The 23,992-nt window shown below is 45.6% G+C and overlaps 1 protein-coding gene across 1 annotated transcript in view; it reads right to left on the bottom strand.

Moving 5' to 3' along the window:
• TNNI3K (TNNI3 interacting kinase) overlaps window positions 1–23,992 on the bottom strand; it is a 266,835-nt gene that overhangs the window by 9,318 nt on the left and 233,525 nt on the right. The window contains exons 22-23 of the mRNA XM_073643899.1: window positions 23,570–23,629; window positions 18,323–18,492 (exon numbers count right to left, since the gene is read on the bottom strand). Of these exons, the coding sequence (XP_073500000.1) occupies window positions 18,323–18,492; window positions 23,570–23,629 (230 nt within the window). The remainder of the gene's footprint in view (window positions 1–18,322; window positions 18,493–23,569; window positions 23,630–23,992) is intronic.

Genomic DNA, 23,992 nt, shown 5'->3' with positions numbered 1-23,992 from the left:
AGGAGACAGATTTCGGCCATGGTGGATTTATTTTGGTGGAAAAAAAATGCATAGTTTTGGGTGATTTTACAAAATATGGCAAAATGTTACGTTTCTGCCAGCAGCAAAAAAGAAAAGAAACGCAAAGCAACGGCCTCACGTTACTGATAACGGAGATGTTCTAATTCCTGACAGCAACCGGAGTTTGTGAAAATGGGGAGGAATTGAAGCCGCAGGTCGGGAGGTCTCCGGGCTTTTATACAGATATGAAGCAGGGATTGAGCCGTAAGGAAATGTAACGCTGCACGTCGCCCCCTCTAGGGAACGGCCGCTACTCACTCAATACTATAGCTCATGTAGGAGGGTCCCGAGCGAGCGCCCCCTTTATGACAGTCATACGCGCTAATATAACATTTGTAATGGGGGAGTCATTGTAATAAAAAAAAATCTTAGGCCACGGCCCCACTATCAGTATTCGATCAGTATTTGTTCTCAGGAGTGGGTGATAAATACAGAATTGGTGACTTGTTTCTATTCTACCTTTTTCTCTGATTGTTCCTCACCTGGTTTTGGCTCCCACTCCTGAGAAAAAATACTGACCGAATACTGACCGAATACTGATAGTGGGGCCGTGGCCTTTAAGTAATAAAATGGCAGAAAAACTGGTAACAAAATGTGTCTGGATGGTGTTCTAGGTTGGAAAAGTTTGTGAGGATGAGCAGTATAATGAGGACCAGCAAGATATTGGGGTCTATAAGGACCAGCAGGATAATAGGGTCTATGGGGGTCAGCAGGATAATGGGGTCTATAGGGGCCAGCAGGATAATGGGGTCTATGGGGGCCAGCAGCATAATGGGGTCTACTGGTGACAGCAGGATAATGGGGTCTATGGGGGCCAGCAGGATAATGGGGTCTATAGGGACCAGCAGGATAATACGGTCAATAGGGACCAGCAGGATAATAGGGTCTATGGGGGACAGCCGGATAATAGGGCCTATGGGGGACAGCAGGATAATAGGGTCTATGGGGGACAGCAGGATAATGGGGTCTATGGGGAACAGCAGGATAATGGGGTCTATGGGGGCCAGCAGGATAATGGAGTCTATGGGGGCCAGCAGGATAATGGGGTCTATAGGGGCCAGCAGGATAATGGGGTCTATGGGGGCCAGCAGGATAATGGGGTCTATAGGGACCAGCAGGATAATAGGGTCAATAGGGACCAGCCGGATAATAGGGTCTATGGGGGATAGCCGGATAATAGGGTCTATGGGGGACAGCAGGATAATGGGGTCTATGGGGAACAGCAGGATAATGGGGTCTATGGGGGCCAGCAGGATAATAGGGTCAATAGGGACCAGCAGGATAATAGGGTCTATGGGGGACAGCAGGATAATAGGGTCTATGGGGGACAGCAGGATAATAGGGTCTATGGGGGACAGCAGGATAATAGGGTCTATGGGGGACAGCAGAATAATGGGATCTATGGCGAACAGCAGGATAATGGGGTCTATGGGGAACAGCAGGATAATGGGGTCTATGGGGACCAGCAGGATAATAGGGTCAATAGGGACCAGCAGGATAATAGGGTCGATGGGGGACAGCAGGATAATGGGGTCGATGGGGGACAGCAGGATAATGGGGTCTATGGGGGCCAGCAGGATAATGGGGTCGATGGGGGACAGCAGGATAATGGGGTCTATGGGGGCCAGCAGGATAATGGGGTCAATAGGGACCAGCAGGATAATGGGGTCTATGGGGGACAGCAGGATAATAGGGTCTATGGGGGACAGCAGGATAATGGGTCTATAGGGAACAGCAGGATAATGGGGTCTATGGGGAACAGCAGGATAATGGGGTCTATGGGGACGAGCAGGATAATAGGGTCAATAGGGACTAGCAAGATAATAGGGTCAATAGGGACCATCGGGATAATAGGGTCTATGGGGGACAGCAGGATAATGGGGTCGATGGGGGACAGCAGGATAATGGGGTCTACGGGGGGACAGCAGGATAATGGGGTCTATGGGGGCCAGCAGGATAATAGGGTCAATAGGGACCAGCAGGATAATAGGGTCTATGGGGGACAGCAGGATAATAGGGTCTATGGGGGAAAGCAGAAGAATGGGGTCTATGGGGAACAGCAGGATAATAGGGTCTATGGGGGACAGCAGGATAATGGGTCTATAGGGAACAGCAGGATAATGGGGTCTATGGGGAACAGCAGGATAATGGGGTCTATGGGGACGAGCAGGATAATAGGGTCAATAGGGACTAGCAAGATAATAGGGTCAATAGGGACCATCGGGATAATAGGGTCTATGGGGGACAGCAGGATAATGGGGTCGATGGGGGACAGCAGGATAATGGGGTCTACGGGGGGACAGCAGGATAATGGGGTCTATGGGGGCCAGCAGGATAATAGGGTCAATAGGGACCAGCAGGATAATAGGGTCTATGGGGGACAGCAGGATAATAGGGTCTATGGGGGAAAGCAGAAGAATGGGGTCTATGGGGAACAGCAGGATAATAGGGTCTATGGGGGCCAGCAGGATAATGGGGTCTATGGGGGACAGCAGGATAATAGGGTCAATAGGGGTCAGCAGGACAATAGGGTCTATGGGGGACAGCAGGATAATAGGGTCTATGGGGGACAGCAGGATAATGGGGTCTATGGGGAACAGCAGGATAATGGGGTCTATGGGGGACAGCAGGATAATGGGGTCTATGGGGGACCAGCAGGATAATGGGGTCAATAGGGGCCAGCAGCATAATAGGGTCTATGGGGGACAGCAGGATAATAGGGTCTATGGGGGACAGCAGGATAATGGGTCTATAGGGAACAGCAGGATAATAGGGTCAATAGGGACTAGTAGGATAATAGGGTCAATAGGGACTAGTAGGATAATAGGGTCAATAGGGACCAGCAGGATAATAGGGTCTATGGGGGACAGCAGGATAATGGGGTCGATGGGGGACAGCAGGATAATGGGGTCTACGGGGGGACAGCAGGATAATGGGGTCTATGGGGGCCAGCAGGATAATAGGGTCAATAGGGACCAGCAGGATAATAGGGTCTATGGGGGACAGCAGGATAATGGGGTCTACGGGGGACAGCAGGATAATAGGGTCTATGGGGGCCAGCAGGATGATGGGGTCTATGGGGAACAGCAGGATAATAGGGTCTTCGGGGGTCAGCAGAATGATGGGGTCTATAGGGGCCTGCGGGATAATAAGGTCTATGAGATTGAGCATGTGCACATTCTCCCGTCCTCAGGATCCTGAGCCCCGTTTTTGGTATGGCTTTGGGTCTGACGAGTGGGATAGGGAACCAAGTACCTTCTATATGCAAAGAGACTGTAGACTTCTGGAGGACGATCGGATAATTGCGCAGTAAAGAGGCTGCACACGGTGCTCATATGTATCCCGGGTCACTGGCGGGTGTTCCTATTTTGTAGGAGGGGTGTAACCCTATTAGGGTCCGCTTGGTGTTCAGTGCAGCTCTGGCGCGGCTCGCTGGCTGCCTATAGTGCTGGTTAGACACTGTATCCCCCCAATTACCGAGGAGCGATGCCATTGTTTGCGTTCAGCTAGGAATTAGCATTTTCACATTTACAGTTCCGCTGTGTTAATGCCGATTGCTCCTCGGGGGACACTTTTGCTTCTCAGCTCTTGATACTTTTGCAAACGAAATATTTCCACAACGTCAAAAGAAAGAGAGAAAATACAAGTGCAATAAATGGGAGCGTTGCTTTTATTAGGGGTGTGAGGAATGGCGTCTCGTGGCTGCTCCATCAGACCATGTGTGGCTCTTTTTTTGTTAGGACAGATACCTAGGGCTATTGATTTTAATGCTCCATAAAGCTGATGTGAATATTGCGCTTCTTGCGGCTGCCTCTTCCGATAATGCTGACATTAACCTTGCGGAGCTTCGGAGTAGAGCGCCATTAGTCATGGTTTTACCGTCCTAACGCTCACTGCAGATTTTAATAAAAAAAACGAAATAATCAACATAAGTTTTCAGAACGTAACGGCACAACAGCGAGACAGCGCAGACCGACGCCGCGCCATATCGCCAGCCGGACCGGACGTGGCTGCAAGATGCTGTACTGGGTCTGCAGGACGTGACGGTGCCCCTCGAGAGGCGGCAGAGAGCTCTGCACCACACGCTCTGTTCAATGTATCCAAGGATCTCTCTTCTTACATTTACATATAATGTAGCAAATACAAAATATATCTCTCTTCTTACATTTACATATAATGTAGCAAATACAAGAACCCTCCATTCCAGGGACCAAATGTAACATGTGCTGTGGTTTAACCCCTTACTGACATAGGCATACTGGCACATCCTTCGCTACACCGGACAAGTGCTGGAAACAGCCTCTAACACCAGCGACCAGAGCCGAGCTCCAATCGCTGCTGTTTAATTATGTTATGCACTTGTCAGTCTCTGGCAGCAGTGTAGTGACCAAAACACAGCAATTTCGGTGTTTCTATTTTTTTTATTTTTTTTACAGCCTTTACAGTACTGCTGAAATAAATGTTTTGATTTAAATTTTGCATATGCGGAATTATCTTTTTTTTTTTTTTTTCTTATTTTTGTATTGGGGAAAGAGGGGTTAATTCAAATTTATTAAAAGTTTTATTTTTCACAATTTTTTTTTTCCTTTTTTTTTTTTTCCCCTTTATTCTTTTTTTTTTTATTATAGTCTCCCAAGGGAGATCTTTTGAGTTCTTGCATTATGAATTTCAATATTACAGAATTATAGTGTATAGTGAAATTAAAGGGGTTGTCCCCTTACAGTTAATGTTCGTCCCTGGACGTAGTTTGGTATAAAAAAAAAAAAAAAAAAACTTTTGTACTTTACGTCCCCCCAGATCCACTGGCGAGTCTTCGCCGCTGCTCCTGGTGTCTCGCGATAGCTCACATCACGTTGAGAGTGCAACAGCCAATCAGTGAGCTCAGCTCAGTGTAGATGGAACAGCCCACTCAGAGCTGCTGAGCTCACTGATTGGGGTGACGTCAGCGCCATAACCACTGCCAGACACTAAGAGCAGAGGCGGCTACTCACCTGTGGACCTGGGGAAAGTGTTTTTTTGTTTGTTTTTTTTACACCAAAACCCCCTTAAATGAGCCCCAAGATGCAGCAACCTCTCGGTACCCTGCCATCACTTTACAAGGGATAAAGTTGATGGACATCGGTATGGACCAACCACGGATCGTACCACCTAAATGCTGCTGTCAGGGATTGACAGCTGCCTTTAATGTGGTTAAACAGCAGCGATCAGAGCTTAAATGGTATAACGGACCCAGCCCCCACTCTGTAAGATGCTAAACTCCTGAGCCCGCTCTTTACTTTGCGCACCCGACATGCAAATTACGAATGTCAAGAAGGGGTTAATACTTTACGACACACCCCATATATTATTCAGACTTCAGACCAGACCCCCTAAATGTATTTACACCATCCATGTTAATATCAGACCCCAGATAATGACAGACAACTGGGAGTAGGAAAATATGCCTTAAAAATAAGACTGTATGATACATTTGATGCTTAAAGGGAACCTGTTATCAGATTTTTACATATGGAAAAAGTGGCAAGGCTGAGTAGCTGCTTCTTCCCCAATAAAAATGACGCCTATTTTGTAGAGATCTGATGCTCCAATTATGAGAAATCTAGTGTAGAAACCATATGCAAATCAGGCTGGGAGTCCTTTGGGGGCGTGTCACTAAGAAGACGCAGTCAGAGTGCACAGCCCCCAGTGCATTTCCAGTTGATTGCTCCCTATTGGCTCATCAGATCTCTACAAAATAGGTGTCATTTTGATTGGGGAGGAAGAGTCTACTAAGCCGTACCACTACATACATATGTAGCTACGTGTTGACAGGATCCCTTTAAGTATAATAATATGGGAAGTGGAGAATTCTTGTGACCGTCGTCGTCGTCACACATGGCAGCATTCTGCCGCGTTCCAGAAGCAGAGTCCATTGTGATAAACAATCATTTATTTCAATAATCAGTGGGTAAATGTTGATATATTCCAGTGTCTGTATTCGGAACGTCTCCATCCCTCTTCTGGGCACGTCGGCCTGGCTGGATATCATGGATTGCTTAGAATAATCTACAGCACAATCTGCCTCTGACACGCCACTTTGCCAGAATCCAAAATGACACATCTGCCAGTTGGGAAATTGCTTCATGTTATAATAAAATTATACAAAGTAACGCCGCGCTCGGCGGCTGAGACGACACATTAATATTTACAGCGGGAAGCGAAGCCATAATCTCCGGGAATAGATATATTGATGGGGAGATGAGAAACAATCCATGCACCGCTGCGGAGCCATGCTGAATGCAGCAGGAGCAGGGAGACTTAGAGGAACCGTCCCCGTCCCCCGTGGTACAGGTCGTAGGACAACAATAAGCATGATACCTTGTCTGCAGTAATCCGGAGTAATTTGCATGTGACATCAGAAATATTCTTCATATTAGTTTTCACTGTTTTCCTATTTTTTTCTAAAGGGTTTTTCAGTTTTTGTAGCCTTTTTTTTTTTATTAAACTTTTTTGTGTAAAGAGCGGCCACAGGAGCTGAGCCTGCACCATGCACAGTGGGTGCCTGCGGTGTTATACAGACAGCATCTTCCGCTGATCACTGCTGTTTAACCACTTAAATGCTGCTGTAAATCTATGAGAGCGTCATTTGAATGATTGCGATCGACGCTGGAATCTGTTTGGGCACCCACTGGCCCGTCTGCTATTTGACTTATGAGTTATCCTGGCAGCCATCGGCCTCCTCAAGTCCCCTGACACTGCCATCTTTGTATTCCTGTGAAGGCCGCTCCAGCGCTCAGCAGCTGTCTGGAGAATAATTGTAGCAGCAATGTGCATGCTGATCACCGCTCCAGCTCTCAGAAGCCCCCTAGAGAATGAACTGAGCAGCAATGCACTTGCTCAGTCGCCACTCCAGCGCTCGTATGCCGTATGGATGCTCATCTGCTGCTCCAGCACTCAGCAGCCCTCTAGAGAATGAATGGAGCGGCAATGCACATGCTCAATCACCGCTCTAGTGCTTTGCAGCCATGAACATGCTCGTTCGTTGCTCCAGCACTCGGCAGCCCTCTCAAGAATGAATGGAGCAACAATGCACATGCTCAATAGCCGCTCCAGCACTCGGTAGCCATGTACAAGCTCTTTTGCTGCTCCAGCAGTCAGTAGCCCTCTTGAGAATGAATGGAGCAGCACGGCACATATTCGTTAGCCGCTTCAGCACTCGACAGCCATGCACATGCTCGATTGCTGCTCCAGTGCACGACAGCTCTCTAGAGAATGAATGGAGCAGCAATGCACATGCTCAATAGCCGCTCCCGCACTCGGTAGCCATGTACGAGCTCTTTTGCTGCTCCAGCAGTCAGTAGCCCTCTAGAGAATGAATGGAGCAGCACGGCACATATTCGTTAGCCGCTTCAGCACTCGACAGCCATGCACATGCTCGATTGCTGCTCCAGTGCACAGCAGCTTTCTAGAGAATGAATGGAGCGGCAATGCACATGCTCAATCACCGCTCTAGTGCTCAGCAGTCCTGTAAACGCTTGTTTGCCGCTCCAGCGCTCGGCAGCCCTCTAGAGAATGAATGGGGCAGCAATGCGCATGCACAATCGCTGCACTAATGCTAGGCAGCCATGTACATGCTCTTTTGCCGCTCCAGCACTCGGCAGCCCTCTAGAGTATGAGTGGAGCGGCAATGCTCATGCTTAATCGTCGCTCTAGCTCTCTGCAGCCCTATAGAACATGACTGGAGCGGCAGTGCGCACATTTGAGCATGCGCACATCCACCTACGGTAATTCTAACAGGGATAAAAGTGCCCCATTAGGGCGATCGGTGCAGATCCCAGCGGTCGGGCTGCCATCGGATTATAAGTTATCATACAGGTGTTAACTTCTTCCACCCGGAATTCTCCTTTAATTACTTGTATCTCATTTTCCATAATAAAAAAAAAAGTCTTGATTTTTTTTTTTTTTGGTTTCAGTACATTTCGGGACACATCTCTTGGTCATTATTGATGTTTTCTTGGCCTGAATATACAGCGCAGATTCTTCTTTGTCCGGCAGAGTAATGTCTTTGTTGCCTTCGCCCTATAAAATAAAATAAGTCTAATGGTCTCAGTTTACGAAGTAATCAACCCGGCGATGTATATTATTAAGCGGCTGAGGTGCGCGGCGGAGTTATCTCTCCTTCTCAGGCTGGTACATTGCTTGGTGTGAAGCCGCTCTCCTCCTGCTCCACAAGATTAAAGATTCATTTATTTCCACTGACTAAATGTAAATCACTCCGACCCGGTGGGGAAGAGCAAAATGAGGCGGCGCAAGAAACTCCGGAGTCTCAGAACCGGCCGGGAGAGGCCTCTGCTCCGCCATTACCACTTATTACTCAAAAAGCCGGACAGGTTGGGGTCTCCCCTATAGAGAAAGGGGCACAGACTCCGAGGGAGACGAAACAGCAGCTAAGCAAACCTGAAACCCATAAAGGTAATTATCACTTCACAGCACAACATTTTGCACCCTAATCCCTTCCCGACGTGGAAAATTTAATTTTTTAGCCCTTTCATTTTTTACGTCACTTTTTTCCAAGAGCCATAACTTTTTTATTGTTTGCACAGATATTGTACGAGGACTTTTTTTTTTACAGGACAAGTTGTAGTTTTGCTCGACACCGTTCATTTTACCATAAAACGAGCTGGAAAACGGGAAAATAAATTCCAAGCGAGGTGGTGAAAAAACTTGCAATTCCGCCATTGTTTTTTGGGTTTTGGTTTTTACAGCGTTCAGTGCGTGGTAAAATTGACCCGGGAACATGAATATCCAGGTTTATACAATTATGGAGATACCAAACTTGTATAGGATTATTATTATTATTTTATTAACATTATTTTAAGTGGTGAAACTAAATTCAAAACTTTTTAAAAAGTTAAAGAAAAGAAACCGAAATCCAGCTGCCGGGGCGAAGGGCAGAAGTGTGGAGAATAAGGGGCAGAAGTGTGGAGAATAAGGGGCAGAAGTGTGGAGAATAAGGGGCAGAAGTGTGGAGAATAAGGGGCAGAAGAGTGGAGGAATAAGGGGCAGGAGTGTGGAGGAATAAGGGGCAGAAGAGTGGAGAATAAGGGGCAGAAGTGTGGAGAATAAGGGGCAGAAGTCTGGAGAATAAGGGGCAGAAGTGTGGAGAATAAGGGGCAGAAGTGTGGAGAATAAGGGACAGGAGTGCGGAGGAATAAGGGGCAGAAGTGTGGAGAATAAGGGGCAGAAGTGTGGAGAATAAGGGGCAGGAGTGTGGATAATAAGGGACAGGAGTGCGGAGGAATAAGGGGCAGAAGTGTGGAGAATAAGGGGCAGAAGTGTGGAGAATAAGGGGCAGGAGTGTGGAGAATAAGGGGCAGGAGTGTGGAGGAATAAGGGGCAGAAGTGTGGAGGAATAAGGGGCAGAAGTGTGGAGGAATAAGAGGCAGAAGTGTGGAGAATAAGGGGCAGAAGTGTGGAGAATAAGGGACAGGAGTGCGGAGGAATAAGGGGCAGAAGTGTGGAGAATAAGGGGCAGAAGTGTGGAGAATAAGGGGCAGGAGTGTGGATAATAAGGGACAGGAGTGCGGAGGAATAAGGGGCAGAAGTGTGGAGAATAAGGGGCAGAAGTGTGGAGAATAAGGGGCAGGAGTGTGGAGAATAAGGGGCAGGAGTGTGGAGGAATAAGGGGCAGAAGTGTGGAGGAATAAGGGGCAGAAGTGTGGAGGAATAAGGGGCAGAAGTGTGGAGGAATAAGGGGCAGAAGTGTGGAGGAATAAGGGGCAGAAGTGTGGAGAATAAGGGGCAGAAGTGTGGAGAATAAGGGGCAGAAGTGTGGAGAATAAGGGGCAGAATTGTGGAGAATAAGGGGCAGAATTGTGGAGAATAAGGGGCAGAAGTGTGGAGAATAAGGGGCAGAAGTGTGGAGAATAAGGGACAGGAGTGCGGAGGAATAAGGGGCAGAAGTGTGGAGAATAAGGGGCAGAAGTGTGGAGAATAAGGGGCAGGAGTGTGGATAATAAGGGACAGGAGTGCGGAGGAATAAGGGGCAGAAGTGTGGAGAATAAGGGGCAGAAGTGTGGAGAATAAGGGGCAGGAGTGTGGAGAATAAGGGGCAGGAGTGTGGAGGAATAAGGGGCAGAAGTGTGGAGGAATAAGGGGCAGGAGTGTGGAGAATAAGGGGCAGAAGTGTGGAGGAATAAGGGGCATAAGTGTGGAGGAATAAGGGGCAAAAGTGTGGAGAATAAGGGGCAGAAGTGTGGAGAATAAGGGGCAGAAGTGTGGAGAATAAGGGGCAGAAGTGTGGAGAATAAGGGGCAGAAGTGTGGAGAATAAGGGGCAGAAGTGTGGAGAATAAGGGGCAGAAGTGTGGAGAATAAGGGGCAGAAGTGTGGAGAATAAGGGGCAGAAGTGTGGAGAATAAGGGGCAGAAGTGTGGAGAATAAGGGGCAAGAGTGTGGAGAATAAGGGGCAGAAGTGTGGAGAATAAGGGGCAGAAGTGTGGAGGAATAAGGGGCAGGAGTGTGGAGAATAAGGGGCAGGAGTGTGGAGAATAAGGGGCAGGAGTGTGGAGAATAAGGGGCAGGAGTGTGGAGAATAAGGGGCAGGAGTGTGGAGAATAAGGGGCAGGAGTGTGGATAATAAGGGGCAGGAGTGTGGAGAATAAGGGGCAGAAGTGTGGAGAATAAGGGGCAGAAGTGTAGAGAATAAGGGGCAGGAGTGTGGAGAATAAGGGGCAGAAGTGTAGAGAATAAGGGGCAGAAGTGTGGAGGAATAAGGGGCAGGAGTGTGGAGGAATAAGGGGCAGAAGTGTGGAGGAATAAGGGGCAGAAGTGTGGAGAATAAGGGGCAGAAGTGTGGAGAATAAGGGGCAGAAGTGTGGAGGAATAAGGGGCAGAAGTGTGGAGGAATAAGGGGCAGAAGTGTGGAGAATAAGGGGCAGAAGTGTGGAGAATAAGGGGCAGAAGTCTGGAGAATAAGGGGCAGAAGTGTGGAGAATAAGGGGCAGAAGTCTGGAGAATAAGGGGCAAAAGTCTGGAGAATAAGGGGCAGCGCTGCCGGGAATATTGAGGCGTCACAGAAACTTTATGGATTTGTCAATAAAACGTAACAACGTACGGAATGTTTATGATTGTCCGTCAGTAACTATAGAAACAGCGACTAAAAGAGCGAAATACTCTGGAAAGCAAAACTTAGGTCAGTCTCAAAACTTTTGGCCGCGATTGTGCATCCCATAATAATCACCTGTACATCCCATAATAAATCGCCTTCATGGTGTCGTTTTCCAAAATAGAAGTATTTGAAAAGAATCTAACTGAATCGTTTAAAGGGTTAAAGCGAGTAAGATGTCCTATTCTAGACACAAAATAAATTAAATCATAAAAAAATAAAATAAAAGCCCCCCTTTAAGGCAAAAGTGAAATTTCTCAGGAAACTTTAATAAGTTGGATAATTTGAAATAATACGAGACAAATTTATAGAGATTGTTTATGTGTAATGGGAAGAAGCGGAATCATTCTGCCTCATTTTCTGCCTAATTTTCTGTGTAATGAAAATTTCATATCCTTACAAATAGATGTAATATATCCATTGTGGGGGAGTAGACGAGATCTCCGGGTGGAAAGAGAAGAAGGTCGGGAAATAAGACGATTGTAAGGCCACGTTCTCATCTGCAAAAAAGCTGCACTTTGTCCTGCATGTCCCATGGCCCACGCGGACTGGCACGTGGTCTGGGTAGTTTGTGTCAAGGGGGGGGGGTTGCACTAACAAATCTTGAGTGGGGATTTTATTCACAGGACTATGGCAGTAAAGGCTTGACCAGTCATCAGGAGCGCAGCGCTCCTCAGCCTCCCTGCTTCCTGCTTGTGGGGGACAACGACGCTGCACTCCTGAAAATTGACACTTTCGGACCAAACTCTGCACTCTACAATGCTGCAAACAGAGACAGCTGCTTTAGAGCAGCGTTTGCAAGTTCTATAGTAATCAGCTTGTAAGCGCTCTGCACTCCTTGCCTAAGAATTCCGCCACCTCTGATAGATTGCAGAGGTAGCCTGTAACATTGGCCATGAGCTATAAACTGCATAATTAAAAATTCTTCCTTTCCTGAGAAGTCAGTTGCAAAGTTGTTTGATTTCGCAAACTTACCCATCTGATAAGTTGAGACAACTCCTTTAAAGTAAAGCTAAAGTATGGCTCACCCGTGTACGCTCGGCCCTACAGCCCCAAAAAGTTTTTAAAAGTAATATCCTCCTGACTTTTGAATCAGTATTACTTGGAATGGTACGTAAGTCCATGTTCACACCAAGGTTACTGAGGCGCTCCAATAAACATACGTTTTTCAAGCATACAATGCATCAGAAAACATTTCTTTTGAGGAGGTGAACATTTACAGAAGTTTTTCTTTTCCTGAAAAAGTTTGGAAGAGCTTTAGTAGTTTTTTTTTTTTTTTTTTACAATGGAGAGGTGAATTACACTTATTTATTTCCAAATCTTTTCAGAAAAAGAACAACTGAAGAAGCTTCTCATATAAACAGCAAAGTGGATTTCCCTTAGAAATGATTGTAAATATATTTTTTAAGTGTTTTTTTAAACAGGATTTTGGAAAGGATTTGCTCCAAAAATCTCCTCTAAAAATTGTTTGAACCCAACCTAAGAGCTAATATTCGCTTGATACTGAGTAGCCTAAAAGAATATGTAGAATTTAGAGTTCCTCCTTAATAATCTGCAGAGAGATCAGAATTGAGTGATGTAGCCTCCGAGCTGCCGGCCATGAGCGCGGTCCTGAGTAGCCGACACAACATGTCACATCCTCTGCTATTATTTATTTTTTTTTTTATAGTAGAAATACTGATCGTTTCAATAAATTACGGACGGTATTTATAATATGAAAGACGTTGATGAAAGGCGCTGTAACATTCCTCCCGGCTATCTCCGGTTCTTTCTTGCTTGCTATTACTATGCTAATGTTTCTATTCTGCTTCTTTATAAGCCCAGGTAACGTATTGTCAAGTGTCTGCTTCATATAATAATACAATTAGATCCACGGAGCCTCCTCCTCCTCCTCCTCCTTTTCTTTATTTTCTATAGCTGAGAATCCATCCCAATTATCTAGAAACTTCCTAGCCGACTCTCACGCCTTAAAAATAAAAAGTTTGGGGTCATTTATAAACTTTGTGCACTTTGCTTAAATTGACACATTCAGGAAAAGTTTTGGATGAAGTTTGAGAAGTTGTTTTATTTATTTATTTTCCAACTTTACTGACAAGGTAGAATCTATGAAAGTTAGGAAAAACTGGCAAAAAAAAAAGCAAAAGGGAAAACCTGCGCTCCACAGTGCTGTATACAGATTACATTAAAGGGGATGTCTGGTGAAAATAAGTTACCACTTATCTACAGGATAGGCGATAACTTGTGGATCGTTGTGTGTCCCACTGCTGGGACCAGAGGCAGTCAGCAAAATGGAGATTTTCCCCAATACAAAACTGAGTTGTAGGTCAGATGTCTGACAACTATTCCATTCATTCCCTATGGGGCTGTCGAAAAAAAGCTGAGCGCAGTCCCGTAGGGAATGAATGGAGTGGTGGTGGATCATAGTCACTGCTGCTCCATTCGGCCGATTGGTGTCGGTCCCAGTAGTCAGACCCCCACCAATCAATAACTTATCACCAACTCTTTGGATAGGTGATAACTTGTTTTCACCGGGGAACCCCTTTTACTCCTCAGGGGCTTATTTAATTGTTGAAGGTGGATTATGACATGAGTAAAAGCCCTGGGAGACCCGCGATCAGACAGCACCGCCATTGGGGTGTAAGGAGGAGCGCTGGATGTTGAAACACTCTCGGTAGTCAAGACAGCATACTTCACCGGAAGCCCCAACGTGGAACCACGTGAAGGAAAAACAGTTCATGGAGTTGTAGGCTTGACGTCTTCCACCAGGAGACTCTTCACTGTGACCTAGATGCTTCCATCTAGATCCATCCAGGCCGCTCAACCCACCGTTCCACCAGCCTTGCTGGTCGCACCCTATCTCCTGCAGAGCCATTACTACACCCCTTGGATGCTCCTCAACAGGCCACCATCTGGGTTTATGACGAGGACATTTCCTCAATCAACTCTTTGTGTCTCCAGAGGTTCTCTAACTTTACATCATGGACGTGACTCTCCCCGCTCTCAGGAGCTACAGAAGGGTCTCTTTCTCCTCTGGTGGTGACCTCTCGCTCCAGTCCCACGCTCAGACCAGTCTGCAGGCAGTCTTCCTCTGGAGTCGTGCTCTACCACCACTCCAAGTCTCTCTCCAGTCTTCCACGGTTAGTGACGCGCCCAGGGGATGGGGATGACTTGGTACCCGGGCCTTTACTTGGTTTGGGGATGTCGCGGTGGTCGGCTCCCGGGCCCGTACCCTGGGGTCACTCTTGAAAAAGGGGATTGGAACTTGGATAGAAATAAAAATAAAGTAAATAGTTTGTGACGCCACCTATGGTACCTGGCAAAGATTACCAGCGCTGCTGCAGACCTCCGGGGGGGTGATGAGATGGCAGCTGGGATGTTTCTGCTCCCCACAGGCGGAGTGGGCCCCCGGGGCAGTGTGGAGTTTGGTGGTGGGTGGTGATTCTGGGGCTTGTAGTGCAGAGGGAGAGAGATGGCGCAGCTGAAATAATTGACGGAGGCAGTGCAGTGCAGTCATCCGAGTTTTACTCACAGTTCTTGTACAAGGTTCTCAGGTACACTGTACGGGTGTCCGCCTTCGCGTCGCACTGCGTCTACCAGACCAGGGGTTCAGCTCTTCCTCAGATGTGTCAGGAGCGATTGAAGGAACCCCACTTTCTTTATCTTCCTAACTAGACCGACTTCTCACGCTGGGTCTTCTCCCTCCTGCCCTGCGCTTCCCCACACACAGTCCCGTTCGAGTGCTCTGAAGTCCCTCTGGGCAACCTGGAGTTCCCAGACCTACTTGACCCTCACGGTGACTAGGATGAGAATGTGGCGACTGCACCATGGAAGTGCAGAAGCCTCCGGTTTTTCCAGCCGAGACCTGGAGTAACACGGCTGGTCCAGGGACCGGTCCCTTCTTGCGGCCTGATCCCTCTGACACCGGGCAGATTCGGGGCGTACGGGTGCCGTCCTGCACTCACCGTACCCCCTAGGATCCCTTCTGTAAAACGGAGCCTTTCTCCTCTGCTCCCCTCCTGGGCCTCTATCACTAGGCCCCACTTGTGGAGCAGAGCTCCTAACGAGACTCTGCTCCCCTCCTTACTGCTCACTCACTTCTCTGTCTCACTGTCCTTCCATTCTGCCACCCTAACATGGCTTCCCTTTATATACCTCCTTCTATGGTGCTCCCCTAAACTGCTTCCTCCACCCACACCCACTACTGGTTCCCCCTCTCTTTGGTTCCCCCCACTCCAGCCAGGGACAGGGCTCAGCAGGAACACACATTGCTTCTTGCCCTTCCAGCCGGCCTGGAGCAGTGTAGTGTTGGATGCAGGTGTTTGGGGTTCCGTGCAGCACTCCCTCCTTACCTGAGAGAAGGGGATACCACACCTCTGGGTGAGGTGCAGTACCTCTGTGGCGACTGAACCCTCAGGGGCGCCACACTCCCCCCTGGTAAAACACAGCACGTCCGCGGGCTGGAACTAAGCAGAAACACGGTATATTAGACAGAGTCAACCTTCCCTCCATCTGCCCAGCTGAGATGGGGCTCCGCTACTAGTAGATTGTTTTTTTTGGTCACGCAACTTCCACCTGTGATACATCTCTTAAAACTGACCCCGAATAACGGGAACAATCAAAGGAAATACACTCTCCACCCTCACGTGTCCTTTCTGCACCAATATTAGCGTTTTCATGACGTTTGACAACAATAGCAATCCCCCGGGTATCTTCAGCCTCAGAACAACTCAGGATTCCGCCTGGAACCATCTTTATATATCAAGCTCTATCCAAAAGCAGCGCAGACCCGCAACATAAGTGCAATCAACCAATACAATAGCTGCATTGTACAGAAAAAAGGGGCAACAAGGCCAACGACGGTCAGCGTCAAAATAAACACATATTAATGGGGAGAGGGGAAGTCCGGCCTAACACTGCAGCCAAATATTTACTATGGGGGCATCCACCAACATGCATGGCGCCAAGATGAGGACTGATCGGTATAATAGAGCACCTTTTACCCATATTGGACTGAGATATTTCTGTGCCCAGAACTGTCTACAATTAGAAGTGTTCCCCCATCTTACAGTCTCTACAGGTGGTCATTATTAAACGTACTTTCATATGTAAAAAAGGTACCAACAGGCTCATTTTAAAGTGGTTAAGATCAGAAGTGGACAGTTTTTGCTCGGATTTTATTTCCACTGTTCCACTCAGTAATCTGTTTTTTTTTTGTTTTTTGTTTTATTTAAATCCGCCATACGGTTCCAGAGATATGGGCCTTTTTATTTAGTGCTGTTTTTTTTTATATAGATTTCTCAAAGGGGGCGTGGCTCACAGGATCCTCAGGGGCGTGTCTTTTAGGCCGCTCCACCTAATTACCCTGCGAGCCACGCCCCCCCTCACAAAAGACCATAAAAATAGCACTAAATAAAAAGGCCCATATCTCCTGAACCGTAAGGCGGATTTATAAAAAAAAAAAAAGCGAATTACTCAGAGGAGCGGCGGGAATAAAATAAATCGAAAAGCTGGATATTTTTTTATTTGGTCACAGGTTCTCTTTAAGTCCTTTTTTAGGTGTATGGATCGCATTATTAGGGGCTTGTAGCAACCCCATGTACTTATATCCTTGCCAGGAGCTAAATTAATTACAAATTAAAAATACTAATAAATTCATAAAAACTGAGAATTGTAGCAAAAAAAAAAAGAAAAATCTGATAATAATGGAGCGGCAGAAAACAAACATAAAATGACATACTGATAAAGCGTCTAGACATAGAGGAATATGGAGAGACGGGGATGGCGAGGAATGAGACTCCTTGTTGTGCTGTCACGCGATGGGCTGATAAATTAGTACAGTAATCATCCCGGTGTCAGGCCGCTCTGTTCTGACACAAAGGGATTTATTTTATTTTTTTTTTTTATAGAGATGAAAACAGGGACCGTCTGGGGAATTTCATTTTTAATTATGTGGTGAGAATAAACAGAAAGCAACAGAAAGTACAACGTGAATAATTGATATTATATGAATACCAAAAACACTGCAGGTAGGAATTATTAACGGGATTATTCATCGAAAATTGAGTGACCCCCGAGACGTTACCTCCAAATAACCCTGCGCCTCCTCTACATACACCACAGCCTTTCATTTCACTCTGGTTGCTTGATCTTTCCTTTGGTTTGGCTGTTGCAAAATGAGTAATAATTAAAAAATAATAAGATCATGTATTAAATAATCCCTAAAAATAAACATATATATACACCCACACACACACACACTTGTAGTGCGCATCAAGCTGCTATCTAACATTCTAAGAAATCTGTCATTTTGTCTCGTTCATTGATATTTCTAGAACTTTGATTTTCTACTTGCAGTACCATGCCGGGCCACATGGCGCGCTGTGGGGAAGAATGTGCATTATCTGTACATTGCATGGAACGGTTTCATTCCATCCCGTATACAATAACGGTACTCAGAAGCACTCACTAGTGGCAGACTAGCACTTTACACCTTGTGGTCTACAAAACCCAAAAGTATTTGACTTATTGCGATGTGTTCCTTTAATGTGACAATATTAGTCAATGCATTTTATGGCCACAATTTTTATTGGGGCTGTGCACAGATATTGTTGCTACCGGCTGAATCGGATAATTGCAGACTGCACAATACACATGGATGCAAGGACTGGACAATAGTACATGTGTTCTTAATGGGGAGAGGGGAGTCGGTTGTTATCAGACACCGCTGGCGGCAGCTTACCTCCCCTGACGATCTAAGGATATTAAAATCTCGATCCTCCCTTATGCTGGTTGGAGCACATGAGGACCCCCATCTGCAATTACCAGTCGGTCGGCCCCCTTATACAGGTGGGATTGGCGCTCATCGATCTGCTGCATGTGGCGCCTTTAGACTTCATGGAAATGACTTTCCATTGTATGGAGAGAACTTCAGGCCGTATGAAAAATAATGATTTGGTCTCATCCTAAACAGTAACGATCATGTGATGCTCTCCCATCTGTGCACTTATAAATGTGCCACCCCATATACCATATGTGACCGCTGCAGCCAATCACGAGCTATGAAGCTCTATAAAAGGATTGTCCACGGAACCCTAGACCGATATCGTAGTCCACTCACCTCTGAGGCCAGCCTGAGTAAGCTCTCGAATTTAAGGCATACTCTAACTCAAAGCGAGTACGGAGAGCCGCCACATGGCTACGACCAGGGCCAGCGCGGGCAACCAGGCAATCCGATGAAGCCGATGGCGAAAGGGAACCGCTGCTGTTACTGGATCCTGGAGACATCAACTGCGACCAGAAGAAAGGAGAATTAATTATTTCTGGAGCCCCATGTTCTTTCCAATGTATTAAAGGGGAGGATTTCGGACTCCTCAAGATATTTCCTAAAGCTCCTCTCATTTTACATAATGTAACAATTCCAACACTTACACCACTAAGGCTGTGTGCACACATTGTGGTTTTTTTTTTCTGCGCGGATTTGTCACAAAACTTGAATGATTTCCTAGTCTCAGCAAAGTCAGAGATTCCTGAAATTTCATGCACACGTTGCTTATTTTTCCTTGCAGATTTGGAGCAGATTTCCATCTGCAGGATGTCAGTTCTTTCAGCATTTTTGCTGAAGTTTCCACTTATACTAATGAATGGCTGAAACTCTGCAACAAAAACACATGTAAAAAATACAGCAAAAACACCACAAAAAAGCGTGTTGTTCATGCTGCGTTTTTTGCCCAGAGATGCAGAAATGATGCAGAACTTTCTGCTGCAAATACTTTACATGTGAACAGACACAAAGAGTTGTGCAAAAAAATTGCAGCATTTGTAGAATTCTGAAGACTCTTTTACATACAGTGTAGCACATGGGAATTGGTTAATGGTTACAGATTGGGTGCTGGGCTCAGGAGCTTGTGGTTGCTCCTCTGTACGAGGTCTCATGTCCGGATTTCTTTTATGTTTTCTATCCTCTGATTTTTGGAGCAGAAATCTGTAAAAATCTAAAGCTCCTGTAAGAAAACAAGGTCTAAATAGAAAATCGATCCCTGGTATTAATGCGCTGAGCACAGATGAGTCCCGGCCTCGGGTCGTACGGCCCACGCTCTGCACCGGATAGAATAATGATGATAATGGCGGCGGAGTGTTATTATCTAACGATCAGGCGCCCAAAATACACAAAACACACGATCCGGACAAAGAAGGAGACTAAAATCCACCTGGAAAGAAGAGACGAGCGTGAAAAACGAGGGGGGGGGGGGAATACAGACATTCTTCAGCTCACCTAATTTGACCGTCAGGCAATCTCCGGCGCCCTTAATTTAACATGGCTGCTCTCACCGCCACCGCTCTTCACGTGAGAGAGGGCCATTCATTTTTATGGCTGAGCTCCGTTCACACCAGGGACATCGCACGATGAAGGTTATAAATTACATCCGGCTGCAATAATGTATCTTGATGTTGCTGTCGATCAGGTGAATCTTCCTGCTAGGTTCTTTTATTGTTTCCTTCCGCGGCAGTAAAGGGAGATGACTCATGTATTTTATGTGACATTGAGATCGGGGTCTTATAAATGTGTCATTACGATTGCTACATATATGTATATTAATATTATTATTTTTAACCCCCTTTACAACCATTCCTTACTATTTTTTAGGCAGCAATCAGCTCTGGGTCCCCTTTCTCCAAGGGACCCAAATCCATTGCATGGGCTGCCTTTATGGTATAGAGGCTTTTATATACTATTTTCCATTTTGTTTTAATTATTTTTTCATTGTAATTATCTGTAGATTATGAACATCTAAATGGAGTATTCTTAACCCCTTAAGGACCAGACCAATTTTTATTTTTGAATTTTCTTATTTGTTCCTCTGTTTCTTCCAGGATCCATACTTTTTTTTTTTTTTTATTATTTTAGTGGCTTAAACAATTCTGAACTTGGTGAAAAATAAGGTTGGTTTGTGTCGCCATTTTTTTTTCGATCTATAAGGCTCAGTGTGCACAGAGGGTTTTTTTTTTTTTTTTTTAGGAGGTTTTGGAGCGGAAACTTGTTAACGGCACCATTCATAGGTAAATATATAGAACGTTTTGATTCCTTTTTTCTAAATTTTTTGTCGAATGACAATTCTTATGCTTTGATTTTTTTTTCTGCATCTTGGAGTTCACCTTATGGGTAATAAATATTTTTATATTCTGTTTACTCTATTAGTTTGGTCAATATGTTACTTTTTTTTAACTTCTTACATTTTGCTATTTACAATTGACAAAAATGGTGTAATTTTAAATTTTTATATATATTTATTTATTTTTTTAGATTTTTAAAAAAATATATTTTATTGTTTCCCTTAGTGAATTTGAACTTATGATCTGTTGATTACCTATTATAGTATTGCAGTGTATAGTAAAAGTTAAGGTCTCCCATGACTGGGCTTCATAGGAATAATATCATCGCAGACACAGAACCCTTCTGAAGGTCCCTGGCTGTAATGGCCGCTCATCGCACCCGTGACTGTGTTGCAGACCATGGAGCTCTGGACTGATAGCTGCCATGTTGGAAGTCTTTTAAATGCCATTGACAGGAGCACTTAAGAGGTTAAACTGATGGGATCGGGGATAGCTATATGTGCCTGCTGTAGAGATGGTGCGACTAGAGTTAAAGCTGACAGGTCGCTTGCCATAAATATATATATATTTGTTATCTGCTGTAAATATATATATTTGTTATCTGCTGTAAATGCCGCCGTTCTCCTGAATCCGGTGATGTTTTTCTTTTCTTCCTGCGCCTTTCCATTCCTGAGATATGGCCCCTTCTTCCCTGTATATAAATCTAGTCTTGTTAGCAAATTGGGTGTGGTCCCAAAGAAGACTCCCAAGGAGAAGACTAAGGACCACGCCCACTTGACTAACAATACTAGATTTATATACCGGGAAGAGGAGGCCATATCTCAGGAACGGAGAGGAGCAGGAAGAAAAGAAAAACATCGCCGGATTCAGGAGAACAGCGGCGTTTACACCGGGTAAAATATATATATTTATGGCAAGTGATGGGTCGTCTTGCTTCCATGTTGCTGTATATTATGGGGTTGTCCGACACTCAGATATATAAGGACACAGATGCCAAGTAGTTGTAGCCAATGAGATGACATTATCTGCTTGGTATATGTAATTATTCTCTCCTTGTACAGCAGGTGGCGCTGCCATAAGGACCAGGGGCCTCCATGTATAATGACTGCGTCTGGTACAATGTCGGCTGCTTAGTAGTCCCAGCACTGGTTAATGTCCCGGTGCCGCTCCGCCGTCCTACCACTTGATATATGTGGCTTGTACAGAGACCTCAGACTATATTCATCACACGGCGCAGACACCAACAAAACACACAATCCCCGGCAAACAGCGAATTTCCACCTGAGATTATTTATCTGCCGTGACATTGCGCCGAGACTGGATTTTCTTAAGCCGCTTCTGCTGTCAATTTTGAGATGTTTCAAACAAACAACTTTCGATAATGCAGATAATACAGGAAGAAACAAAACATTTTTTTTTTCACTACTTATACAGAAATGTATCCCCAAAAAAGTCTATGTATAAAATAACGGGACCCCTGTGATGCCTATGGTGACCTCAAGGTGACCTCTGCTAATAAATTTCTTAATATATCTTCATAGCAAATAGAATTCTGTTGATAGAAATTACTGGACAGACGATCAAATTCTGCTTGCCTGAAGCTGCCACCAGGGGGAGCTCAGGAGCTAACTGTGTATACACAAAACTCAATAGCAGAACAGTATGCAGAGAGCTCCCCCTAGTGGCAGCTGGAAACAGGCAGAATTTTATCATTTAACAGGATTTTTTTTTTTATCAGAGACATTTATTCCTGCAACACTGTAAAGATTTATTAAAAAGTAATAATAATAATCAATAGAAGATGTTGGATCTAAAAACAACATAATGCTAAAGGGGTAGCTCCGCTAATAAATGTATATATTATAGAAGTAAGCAAACAGATTTGAAGTTAATTGAATTCTTTTCGAGTTTCACCAAAAATTCGGATTGACCAAAAGTGGAATTAGTTTGCAATTTGATTTGCTCAAATCCAGAAAAATGGTGACCTGCTGGGACCGTGAAGGAATTAAAAATAAAAAATCATTACAGTCACCTTGCCCCATGTCAGTGCTGTTGCCGCAGGTCCCCCGGTGACTCACTTTGTCTGTCCGGCTCCAGTCTTTTCTACTTTTTAGTGCCCCTAATACTAAATTGGCCTCATGTCAACGCTCATTATTACGTCATGTGAGGACAAGTGAACACCGGAAAACACTATAAAGCGGAGAGAAGATTGGGGCCAAAGGAGGAAGTGAGCCAACAGAGGACCGGGCAGGGAGCTGCCAGGACAGAGTTCACAGGGAAACAAGCGCAAACACGTTGTCACGGATGTATCATGTTCGACAGACAGTCGTTCTGGATCAAGCTGTAGAAGGTCGCTGCACTTGGCATTGCAGACACCTTCTTGATCCTTTCATCATTCCCTCCCTCTCTAGGACCCAGTAGTGATCTCCACCTTCTGCTGCTAATTGACACACCCTTGCTTGATATTTAAAAACCCTCAGTGTCTCCAGAGAGTAGCTGGTGATAGAGCTATTTTCCTCTGTTCAGGTCTGGAGTTCTAGCAGTCGGCTAGTTTCTTCTTGTAGTTTCTTGGTGGATATTTTTCGTTATGTCTCTGGTGTCTTCTCAAAGCTAAATGTATCCCCTTGTCTGTTTACCTTGTTTGTCTTTAGTTGCAGTGGGGGCTGACTAGTGCTCACCCCGTCCCCTCCCTACATAGGGCCTAGCTCTAGGGTTAGTCAGGGATTAGGTATCCTGTTCGGCGACAGGTGCGGAACCTATTTAGGAACAAAAGGGGAGTCAGGGTGTTGTAAGATCTACCTAGGGGTCTCTACTCTCCCTTTCCCTAGTTATTGGGCTTCCTCCCTTTTCCCATCGTCTTACACTTGGTCCTTCCCTTACCTAGCATGACACACATACCCGGCCAGCAGCGTCCTCAATGCAATAATTCAGTCTAGTGCTTGTGTATAAGGTCTGTACTGAAAGTGCAGGGCGGCCGGCACATTAGACTCCTCTGCTCGCTGCTGCCTGGGCATGTGTAGAAGAATCTTCATCTACCTAGTGGGGCTCTGTGAATCTAATACTGAACATAGCATCCACCATGACCCGCCATATAAGACAGAATGGGAAGTGTCGTCTCCCACGTTACGATGGGAGTAATGACCGACCTCTCATTACAGCCTTTGCATTAAAAACTTTATATTAAAAGTTTATAAAGTTTGTGGAACTTTGGGAAAGAAACCCCCTTTAATGCTCCTAGAAGGCGCAGAATTACCTCGATGTTGCAGAGACATTCTTCTAACTTGGACACAACTTCTGAGAACTCCGGCCTTCCCTGTAGAGACAGAGCGGATCACAAATGGTAAAAAGTGCAAAAAATAATGATAACAGTAATGGTCACGTATCATCACTTTAAGGGTCAAGGACAGAATTTAAAGGAAACTGTAGTTTTAACCATTGTGAAAGCTATTTGCCCAAAATTCATCATTTTTGGCCGAACACAAAATGACTGCAAACCAAGCGCAGGAGGTCGGTGCATCATTGACCTTCCCACATGAGAATTTTCACTCCTTCATCCTGAAGATAATTTGTGGGGTCAGACCCTGATGTTGGGGGGAGGCCGGGCTCATAATCTCCGTTCTTGTATGGGGCTCTGTGTAGCCGTTCATGTTCTCCTCCCTCCATGTCTGTATGAAGC

The sequence above is a fragment of the Phyllobates terribilis genome, unplaced genomic scaffold (assembly GCF_046119375.1).
Source record: "Phyllobates terribilis strain yellow unplaced genomic scaffold, ASM4611937v1 Scaffold_8__6_contigs__length_399053987, whole genome shotgun sequence".
Classification (NCBI taxonomy): Eukaryota; Metazoa; Chordata; class Amphibia; order Anura; family Dendrobatidae; genus Phyllobates; species Phyllobates terribilis.
This window is presented reverse-complemented; position numbering and strand designations above follow the sequence as displayed.